The sequence below is a fragment of the Scedosporium apiospermum genome (assembly GCF_000732125.1).
Source record: "Scedosporium apiospermum strain IHEM 14462 chromosome Unknown SEQ_SAPIO_0098, whole genome shotgun sequence".
Lineage (NCBI taxonomy): Eukaryota > Fungi > Ascomycota > Sordariomycetes > Microascales > Microascaceae > Scedosporium > Scedosporium apiospermum.
In genome coordinates this window covers 70,006-80,824 of record NW_015971799.1, presented here as the reverse complement: position 1 = coordinate 80,824, position 10,819 = coordinate 70,006, and the positions used below count along the sequence as shown (strand labels likewise).

The window sequence follows — 10,819 nt, the reverse complement described above, 5'->3', positions numbered from 1 at the left end:
ACGGGTGTGCGGAGGATTAACCGGGCTTCGAAGTATGGTGGAGGTAATCGAAGCTTTATTCCTGGATGGAAATGGACAAAAGCCGGCTGGAAGCAGTTGCTCAAGCTCGGCTAGTAACATCACCATGAGTAGCAGTCACGATATATATTCCGGTTTTTTTTTTTTTTTTTTTTTTGTATTTTTATTTTCTCTTTATTTCCATAGAGTCTACAGACAATCTGCATACCAACTCCATCCGTTTGAATCTCTTCGCCTTTACATTTCTTGACTTATGCTATTCAAATCCCGCCGCCGCAGCCATACCATTCCCTGGCAACACCCGCACTCTAGCTCGTCCGTCATTATACCACTCGATGTTAGACAGCCCACCGAGGACATAGTTTTATCTGACACTCCTATGGCTTCATTGAGTGAAGTTGGGGCTGGTTCAGTCCCGACGAACGAACACGAAAGAGACGACTTGGAATCTAGAATGGTCGAGAAGAGCGAAACAGAAGGGAAAGCTAACGAGTCGGACGTTGTCGATTGGGAGGGCCCCGACGACCCAGCACATCCTCGAAACTGGAAGCCGGGAACTAAGCTGATACACGTCCTTCTCGTCAGCGCATTCACATTGTACTCGTAGGTTTTGACCAACAATTTGACCCCTTTCTCTATGGATAAGCCCTTTGACAAATACGGAGCAGGAATCTAGCTGCGGTGATATTTGCCCCGGGAGCTGATGCGCTCTGCAAAGAGTTTGGCATTACCGACAGCGTTGTCGCTTCCCTAACTGTTACTATCTACATCCTGGGTTTTGCCCTCGGCCCTCTTTTCATCAGTCCCATGTCCGAGATCTACGGGAGACTCGTTATTTACCATATCGGGAACGGCCTCTATTGTGCCTTCACCATTGGTTGTGCACTAAGCACCAACACCGCCATGTTCTTGGTTTTTCGTTTCATTACTGGATGTGTCGCCGCCTCTCCAATGGCAATAGGAGGTGGGACTATTGCAGACCTCCACAAACAAGAGGAGCGTGGAAAGGCCATGGCACTGTTTGGCCTCGGCCCACTTCTAGGTCCGGTGAGTGCTTGTTTCTTTACGTGGTATTTGCAAGGTGAAAATTGGTCACTGACACCCACGACATAGGTAGTCGGCCCTGTTATTGGCGGTTTTGTCACGGAATATCTTGGCTGGCGCTGGACATTCTGGCTGGTTCTGATCCTGGTGAGTCCCCAGACTTGTGAAATTTTTTGAGCGTTTTCAACTTGGCTAACAGCATCTCGATTTCCCCAGGCTGGCGTTATTTCTCTACTAGCCATTCCATTAATGCGGGAAACGTATGAGCCCGTTCTCCTCGAGCGTGAGGCCAAGCGACTACGGAAGGCTACCGGAAACGACCGACTCCGGCCTCGTACGCACAACAAAGACCTCAGTCAACCAGAGCTCCTAGCTCGTGCCATTATACGCCCGACCAGGATGCTTCTATTCTCACCCGTTGTCTTCCTCATCTCTCTCTACACTGCCTTTATGTTCAGCCTTATATACCTCCTCTTCACAACCTTTCCCGCTGTATTCGAGGAAACTTACGGGTTCCGCCCTGGTCTCGCAGGACTTTCGTATCTTGGACTGGGTCTGGGGATGCTCCTCGCTGTCGTTCTCTTCGGCGTGCTGAGTGACAAGCTCCTCCACCAGCAACGGGGAGGGACAGTTTCCCGGCCGGAGCTCCGCTTGCTCTTGATGATGTGGTGCAGTCCCCTCATGCCTATCGGCTTTTTCATCTACGGCTGGAGTGCCGACAAGCACACGCACTGGATAGTGCCCATAATCGGAACCTTTATTATCGGCCTCAGCACCTTCCTTGTCATGATGCCCGCACAACTCTATCTCGTGGACGCCTTTGGGTCGGATGCTGCCGCTTCTGCTCTCGCCGCCAACACCGTGCTGCGTAACGTTACAGGAGCGTTCTTGCCTCTTGCGGGTAGTCCCTTATACCAGAATTTGGGACTAGGATGGGGAAATAGCTTGTTGGCATTCATTGGTTTGGGGCTTGCTCCTGTTCCATTATCATTTTACAAGTACGGCGAGTATTTGAGAAAACGATTTGCAGTAGACTACTAATTAGACTCATGTTTACGCTTCTTCGTCATCGTTGGCGGAGTCTCAAAATTTGTCCCTGGTGTCATAGGTGCCATCAGTGGCAGATACGTCCAATCCACCATCACTTCAAAAACATTATGTTCTGTTGTCTATAGATACATCATTCTGGGCCTTAGACTGCGCGCGGGATAGCCTCTACATAGAGTTATCATAATAATAATTGCACGATAATTTGTCTGGAAATATCTGAAGCCAATGCGCAGAGTTCGGTCCGCGGTTTTTCGTATATCCTCGAATCCTGCGTCAGCAACACACACAATACTGCCGAAAAGGTCCGAAATTCGACGAGATTCAATTCAAGGCATTAGAGTGTCATTTCTTTTCTCTCGTTGGTTTCCTCGTCACAGGATATAAGAAAGACCATATTTGTGTCACCAAACGCCGTCTTTGGCTCTCCCGCTTACTCCATCCACGATTACCAGAAGACATCAGGACTAACACCATGACGAGCACATTTGTGTCCTATATCGCAGCCGACTCCGTCGTCACTGGCCCTGTGCCGCTCGATCCATTCGTGCCCGGCTCTCCCAACCTCTTTCCGAAGATGGTCAACCGGATCAATGACTCGGCTTGGGAACTGTGGCAATTCGACGCCTTCAATACGGAATCAGCCACGTCGGTTTCCTTCTACCGCGACGCCCGGGGCATCAAAGAGGGAGGTTTTCACGTAGATCTCAACGCAGTATGGCCCGACGGCAGTACGTGGGGTAAAGAAATCTACTTTTCGGAGTCTATTATTACGAGTGAGGGAAACTCTCCCGAGAGCCGTGGTCGCGTGCACGGACTATGGACTTCAGGTGGCGATAGCGTCAGCGAAGAGTTATCGACGGCAGAATTCAGCATCGCCGCGGACTTATCGACTGCCACCGTGCGCTTCCGGGCCCCGGGTTACGTGGAGGGGACCATCCATCTACACTCACTAGGAGGTGACCGCGATGTACGACTTCCGAAAACAGAGGATGTTGCGCTGCTAGGGCCGTCAGTATACTACATTTTCCCCATGGGACCGGTCGCCGCTACTGCGGATCTGGCTTTCGAAGTTGTGGACGAAGCAAGTGGTACCGCGGAGAAGCGCAAGCTGAGCGTGCGTGAGGAAGACGGGGCCCGCGGGGGGATGGTTCGGGGTTGGTCTGCCCTAGCCTGGCCGCAGATCATGACGGATGCCTATTACTTGTGCGCCACCGCCGGGCCGTACATGCTGCAGCTTCTGCGCATTATCTCCTCGGCCGCCGACGGCTGGGTTCCGCACATAGTTGCCAGGCTCTACCGTGGCGATGAGCTAGTGTGCGCAGCGCAGCATGTTGTCGATGAGAAGTCACAAAATGAGGAAGGTGTCAATATTCAGGATACTGTTGCAATCCAGAAAATGCACGAAGAAGGTGGTCTCTCTGGGGCGTTCCGGGACAAGAACACTGGCTACCTCATCAACTTCGCCCAAGGGGTTAGGCAGCAGTGTCGCAAACAGTGGCGTTTTGAGGTGCGTCATAAGATTGCCTGGTGGAGCAATCCAACAAGTGCGCCCGGCCCGAACGGTACGGGCAAATCGGGGTTTGTTGAGGGGGTCCTCGGAGGATCGGATGGTGAGACGCGATTTGTTGGGGGCGGTGCGAGTGGTCAGCTCCAACTGCCATAGGGGGCGATGGACATGGGAACTTATCACCGCGGGCGTAGTATTAGTATCCCTGGGAAAACAGTCGGATCAATAAATCTACCGTATCATTTGAAATCACCGCCCTCGCCCCGTTGGTAAACCAATCCAAGATGCAAGATGCAAGATACATGCGAGACTGTAGCACTAAGCAGGATTTGGATAAAACCGAGAAGAACCGTTCCTGCCCTGTGTAACGATACGTTACATAGTCCCGCCAGCAGCCAATCGGATGGTCCGCCAGTCAGATCTTCGCGGAGCGCAGGTGGCGCCATGTTTTTATCCCGGTTCGGCCTCCCGTCCCCCCCACTTTGTGGTCTTGCACACACCACCACCGCATCCTGGTCAACTCTAATTCTCCATCTCTCCATCTTCCTAGACTACAGGTTAAAAAGGATCCTGCACTAAACTACGCAGCACTCTATCCCTATACGTAAGACAGGTTCAATCTATAATTTATGGCAAATATCGTACGTGGATTCGTTACATCATTTCCCCTTCAGCCCTACCGATGCGTCAATCCTCGGACACACTAATTGTCCTTGCTTACTCGCTTACACTACAGGCCCATCTTCTCGCGCAGTAGCTCCTTGATATCCGTGACCTTCTTCCCCAGTGTAGTAAGCTCTTCCTTGATACTGCTGGCTCCAGTTAATACCTCCCTGTGAATGACCGCAATGGCGAGGTCTGGCTTTACTTGAACGTCGGAGAGGGCTTTGATATCAGCGCTGCCGCTTCGTAAGGATTCATGATCGTCAGTAGAGTGAATTTGTGGGATGTGAAGGCCCAAAGCATCTTCAGCCTGTCCGAGCGAGTCGAGCACCATGCGGATAGCCGTATGTGTCCGACTATATGACGCATCTATCAGTGGAAGCTCGCCAAGACATACTGTTGGCCCAGGGTCCAGGCTCGGTGGTGGGGCTCGTACCCAGGCGTTGGGCTGTATGTTAAGATGACGCTGGAAATGCCCCAGGACAATCGTATAGATCCGAGTAAGGGTGATATAGCTGCTTAGCAGAATGAGGGTAACTGACGGGTCGGGGCTTGATGAAAGACCTCCGGTCGCTATGGAGTCGTTCCGGGATCTCTTGGAGTCCGGCACAAGGATGGAGTCCGCCTCACAGTTCATTGGGGATCCTCGACTCGAAGCCGCGGCCTCTTCGCCGGACGGACCAGCCCTCCGTAGTGCATTCGCGAGGTTGGTGAATTTCTGAGACAGGTGTAATACACTTCCGATTGGATAGTTGTCCAGGGAATTGTGGGTCTCCTCCTGCTGCCACGTCCCCTTCTCCAGTGCCTCCAACCTTTCGTGCAAGTCAGAAGCCAGATCCAGAAGCATCCTCGTAGACGTACCGCGCTCCCAGAGTAGATTGTGATTTTCGAAAGTGGTGGATCCAGTGGAGCTCTGGTTCCCTTCTATGGATGATGAGGAGGGAGGCAGGACCCCATGGTCCGATAAGTCCAGCTCCCAATCTACCTGGTTGACAAAGGTTGTTTCATCAGAGAATAACTGCACGCCGTTGATGCTGTCATCCACGGGGAACGTGTACTCCAGATAGTGATCGTCCGCGACGTTTGTCGCCGGAATGCGCCTTAGTGCCAAGGTATCCTGCGGAGGACGTTGATTCCAGCTGCCGTCGAAGAATACCTCGGTTCCGGGGGTCATGAGGCCGCTCGGAGGTGTGATACTCGTGATATGTTCTTCTATAGGCTTCGGATATTGAGTATCCGATAGGTTCGCTGGGCGGGTCCCCGTGACGACACCAGGATCCTGTGGATTGTAGATCGCCGCACCATTCCTCCAGTTTCGCTTCCGATCCGAATCCACCTTTGTGCGCCGAGACCTGCTCCGACGGCTAAACACGCAGGGAACCATAGCACGGGCACATCGCTGACAGCATACATTACCATTCGGAGCTTCGGCGGAGAGCTGGACGAGACATTTGAGTTTCTGGCAGCGGCACCTATCACAAGAAGTTCGGATGGAGAGGAAAGCGTCGGAAGATGTGTTCGAAGCCATGATAGGAAAGCATACCAGGTCATCTCTATGGTTGGCACCCAGGCGGAAATAACATTATGCAGAGATCTGCGCAAGAGACAGGTCCAATATATGTGTTCCTTATTTCATCGGTCACGTGTGTTGCATTTCGCGACCCTTCCCGCAGACGGTTGGTTGGGGCATTAGATTCTAGACGTAAAGATGGGGTTTGAGGGGTGGCCATGGCAGCTGAAGGCAGAGTACAGTTCGTGTGCTTACGAGCAACGAGCACGTTAGGGGCGTGGCCCTCTTGGATGGTGGAATAGGTAGGATTCTGATGGAACCATTGAATCAATCTATCATGAGGGATTTTGCTCCTACGCGGGACCGCTTTAATGTCAGTGCTCTCCATATCTTCAATCCCGGTCTGAAGTAAGGAAGGTGTTATGGGGATGAGACACAACAACGTTGATTGGGGGGTATTGATCCTTGAAAAGGTGGTAGATTTGGGTAAAATATCTGCATCATGGATCTACATCTAACAATCTTCAAGCCACAAAAGCCGGTACAACATGAACTAGCAGGGGTACTTGATCTTTCATAGTGCCTGACTAAACCTTACGGGGCAGACGGGCCGCCTCCAAGTCTCGAAGATCTACCCGCGCTGCACACACACCCTTCTCGGATGGCGCGACATGAAGAACTGACCACGGTCGTAACTCGCCAAGCTGGAGGGTAGTGCTTAAAACATGAAGATATCGCGGAGACAAAACTGACAATAATAGATCCAACCTTTCCCATCATGACTACTGACATTATAAGAATTGTGGCTATTGAGGCTACGGACCCAGACACTGACAATCCGCACTGACTAAAACCCAGGGGCCATCTGTCGTAACATACCCGCTCCCCTAGCATACAACGTAGATTCCTCTCTCTAGTTTCGCTAGGAGGATGATATTTGTACCCACTCAATCCTACCCTGCCCATTATGTTCCTGGAACTTTCGATTCTTCAAAAGAGTGTTACGTAGATACTCTCGCTAGAATTCAGTTCCTGTGTGTTCATAAACTCGGAGGATTTCCTACGCCGTATGACTTATTCTTTTTCGGTATTATTCGGGGCTTTTCGGTTCCTATAGCAAGAACTTCAACCATCGAGCAGCGTAAGATGACATCCTCAGGCGCCATCATGTGTGGCTTTGGGCTAAGTTTATTGGGCCTAGTCGCAATCGATCTTCATGCTATAAGTACACCAAATGCATTGTCCACTGCATCTAACCCCTTGAACAGACCACAAGTGCCCAGCTCCTATCTGTTTGATTGTTTCCGATTTCGGCAACGCCGACACTCCGGTGGTTTTTAACTAGAAACCAAGGCCGAAAATACGGACTTAACGCCCCACTTCCCGGGATCAGACATCAGGGTACAAGTACAGTTTCCCGGCCTTTGTACTCGGCAAAATGGGAGGAGGCTCGAATGGCTTGAATCGCATCCAAACTGCCGTCGTGGGCAATCATCAGGGTGACTTGGAGCTTTCCCACAAGGCTCCAGTCCCAGAGGTGAGGGACGACATTGTCCTCATTCGGGCCATGGCCGTCTCTGTGAATCCGGTCGACGCCAAGATGGTCGGGGCATATATGACGCCAGCTGCAATTTTGGGATGCGACGTCGCTGGAGTTGTCGAAGAGATCGGGCCCGAGGCTTCTCAACACAGCAATGGTATCCGCGTCGGCGATCGAGTTTTTGCCATTCTCATGGGCATGAACCCACTGGAGCCTTCTCTCGGTGCCTTTGCGGAGTTTGTTGGGGCTCGTCCCGTTGGCGTCATAAAACTTCCCGACACCGTAAGCTTTGAAAGGGGCTCCGCACTTGGCACCAGCTTCATGACTGCCGGCCTGGCCCTCTTCAAAAGCCTTGGCCTCCCAGGATACCCACTAGCGCCCAGCCCAAAGCCCGTCCCCGTACTCGTCTATGGCGGCTCGACTGCTACCGGAACCGCCGCCATCCAACTCCTCCGATTGGCTGGTTTCCTACCATTGGCGACTTGCTCCCCACACAGCTTTGAGCTAGTCAGGTCCTACGGCGCCGAGGAAGTCTTCGACTATCACACTCCTGACTGCGCAGCCACCATCCGGTCATATACGCGCAACGGATTGCTCTACGCACTCGACTGCATCACGACGACGGAGAGCATGGAGATATGCTATGGAGCCATCGGGCGGGTGGGCGGCAAGTACACGGCCCTCGACCCGTATCCAGTGGCGGTGGCTGCCAAGCGGAAGATCATAAAAGCAGATTGGGTCCTAGGCCCGACCATGCTCGGGAAGGACATTGGGTGGCCATCGCCGCATGGGCGTCCGGTGGATCCAGAAGCGTACGAGTTTGCTGTAAAGTGGACGAGAACTGTTCAGGATCTACTCCAACGGGGGCTAATTCGTGAACATCCGCTGTTGGTACAATCCACAGGGCTGGAAGGAGTTCTTGACGGCATCAAAGCGATTAGAGCTAAGAAGATTTCTGGAAAGAAGTTAGTTTACAATTTGTCAAAATAAGTTAAGTATTCTAACTCAGTAAAAGAGCTTCCTCTCTAGTAAATCCAATAGTACTAACATGATCCCGTGAGCTGGTACCTATACTAGTCTAATAAACACTGAGCTTGATAAGACTCTAAGAAAACTATTATATGCTCTTAGTCTAAAGAAAAAAAAAAAAAAAAAAAAGGGGGGGGGGGGGGGGGGGGGAGGGGGGGTCCCTAAGGTCACAACACGAGGGGAAAAACGCCTTCCCAATCGATATAGACGGGATTAATAGGTATAATTGCTCAGGGAGAGGCAACTAAGGGAGTAGAAGAAGAAGAAGAGAGAAGAACAAAAATAGATGTTGACGACCCTAACCCTAGGTCAACAAAAGATAAGTAGGGGTCCTCTAGGGTTAGGGTTGTGCGATGCGTGTCATAATGTAATCGAGAGTCGAGACCGATATAGATCTTTCAATGTATCTAGTTGCCCTACAAGACTCTTCAGCAGCCTTAAATACGCACTCTTCGGTATTCGTGGATTCCGCTTGGTTATCTCGCGAACGGGCACCGCACAACCCTATTAACCCTAGCCGCGCGACCCTTTGAGCATTAGCATGCGTGATATAAGCCGTAGTTTTTAAAGTACCCGGCGATGAGCCGGACGGTATCCACCTTGGTCAAGTTAGGGTAGCTTTTCGAAGAAGCTATTTAATATCAGGTCCAATGCGACTTCCCAGACTCCTCACTTCTAGGCTAGGATGCATACCCGAGTCCAAGTCATCACTTGACCGCCCACAGAGTTGAATTACTACCGGTACCCTGACCTAGCGTAATCTTGTCAACTCGGCGGATCAGAGGCGTCCCTCCCAGCTACCCTGGGCCATGAGAGTCTCGCTAAGAACCTTACTGGTCCTCAAGAGCAGCTGGTCGCAGAATCTGGGCGCCTCTAGAGATATATTGATGACAGGCATATGAAACCCCTATGCGGGTTAGTAACAAACCATGTATAGAAGAAGCAACAGAAGCACCCACCATCCACATAGTATTGAAAGTCGCACTACCCATATCGCCAAGCCCGAGTGGAGCCTCGTCCACGGCGCTAGCATAAGGATAACAGAGTAGTTCTCAGCTAGATTATTGATTATGCGCCGCTTGCTAGCGTACGTATCAGAAGCTTCCATCCACTCTTTGTGACTGATGTTGGAGGTGTTCTCGACAATGTCGCGAATCCCCTCGGCCAATTCCGCCTTGCCAACCTGATATTCCTTGAGGAAGGAGACCTGAGCTTCACCAAGGATGATAACTTTCTGTATTCGCTCCAGGGTCTTGGCGTCGGCGACCCCGGATGGAAAGGAGGCTTCCTCAACGTTTACGCCGCTGTTTTGGAGAATGGTAGCGGCCCTCTCCATGGCCGATACTGTGCCAGGTCCTGCCAAGGACCACATGAGAGTCATGATCAGAGAAACTGAAACTGCTTACAGTGGCGTGTCTTCGGGGGGTTTGTCATCTCGGAGAGCAAAGACATTCGCAAGTAGCTGTAGATCCTCGATGCTGTGAGCAAAGAAACCGAACGTAACAAAAGTAGGTGCGAAGACCGTTTGGCCTTCGAGTGGTATAGCGTTGAAAGTTGGCTTCATGGCGAAGACCACCGTAAAAGATGCCGGGCGAATGATACTCCCACCGGTCTGCGCTCCGAGGCTGAGCGGTACTTGTAGGTCGGCTATTGCTGCTGCCGATCTGCACGAGGAGCTGCCCGGGGTGCGATTCGGGTCATGGGGGTTAGCAGTCTCGGGCCCTGAGTTAGCCACGGCGAACTCGGTCGTGGTTGTTTTACCTGTGGGCGAAGGTCAGACTACGGCAAAAAGAAAAAAGAAAGATGAGAGGCTCATGAACCGAAGATGAGAGACCCAGCAGCTCGCAGGATTGCGACGGCGGATGAATCGAAGCCAGCCTGATGTCCTTGGTAAATAGGAGAACCAAACTGCGTGGACATATCTAGGATGCACACGTAAGCTACGTTACCAACACTTGATGTTTTACGATACGATACCTTTAGTATTCATGATATCCTTGACGCCTACTGCCAGTCCATGCAACGGCCCCCTTTGGTCGTGGGGAATCTGGTCTAGAGTTCGTGCTTGGCCGAGCACGAACGCGGGATCTGATGTAGAAATCAGCACACATCTTCGCCGAGTGACGTGGGAACGAGAAGAACGAAATGCTTACCGAGGTATGCCCATGCCTTGACAATGCTGTCACGCTCCTTGATACGGTCCAAGAGAGACAAGGCATACTCCTCCACCGTAATGGTGTTATCCTTGAGCAGCCCAAGTGCTTGGGCAGCTGTCAAGCTGCAAAATCGTGGCACCATGGTCGATAACGGCTGGGGAGGAGATGGCGGAGAAGGACGGATATAGCGTAGGCTGAAGAGGATGTTTTCACAGAAGAGGGGGGACGTATGAGTTAAAAATCCATCGGGCCCAGCGGTTGTATATTGTGAAGAAGGGAGGATAGAAGATCAGAAGAGCTTA

At 51.7% G+C, this 10,819-nt stretch overlaps 2 protein-coding genes and 3 pseudogenes across 2 annotated transcripts; 3 read left to right on the top strand and 2 right to left on the bottom strand.

Moving 5' to 3' along the window:
* Positions 1-472: 472 nt before the first annotated feature.
* SAPIO_CDS5204 (putative MFS transporter) lies at positions 473-2,103 on the top strand (the record flags this gene model as incomplete). The annotated part of the gene is made up of 4 exons (XM_016787575.1): positions 473-621; positions 687-1,065; positions 1,132-1,209; positions 1,279-2,103. The coding sequence occupies 4 exons, from the start codon at positions 473-475 to the stop codon at positions 2,101-2,103; spliced, it is 1,431 nt and encodes a 476-aa protein (XP_016642590.1).
* Positions 2,104-2,584: 481 nt separating this feature from the next.
* Positions 2,585-3,775, top strand: SAPIO_CDS5203 (annotated as a pseudogene; the record flags this gene model as incomplete).
* Positions 3,776-4,349: 574 nt separating this feature from the next.
* SAPIO_CDS5202 lies at positions 4,350-5,810 on the bottom strand (annotated as a pseudogene; the record flags this gene model as incomplete).
* A 1,420-nt stretch (positions 5,811-7,230) lies between these two features.
* On the top strand, positions 7,231-8,322 carry SAPIO_CDS5201 (annotated as a pseudogene; the record flags this gene model as incomplete).
* An 817-nt stretch (positions 8,323-9,139) lies between these two features.
* Positions 9,140-10,659, bottom strand: SAPIO_CDS5200 (Biuret amidohydrolase; the record flags this gene model as incomplete). Its single annotated transcript, XM_016787574.1, has 7 exons — positions 9,140-9,268; positions 9,321-9,387; positions 9,453-9,665; positions 9,768-10,122; positions 10,182-10,283; positions 10,339-10,449; positions 10,515-10,659. 7 exons carry the CDS (start codon positions 10,657-10,659, stop codon positions 9,140-9,142), a joined length of 1,122 nt encoding a protein of 373 aa, XP_016642589.1.
* Positions 10,660-10,819: the final 160 nt, after the last annotated feature.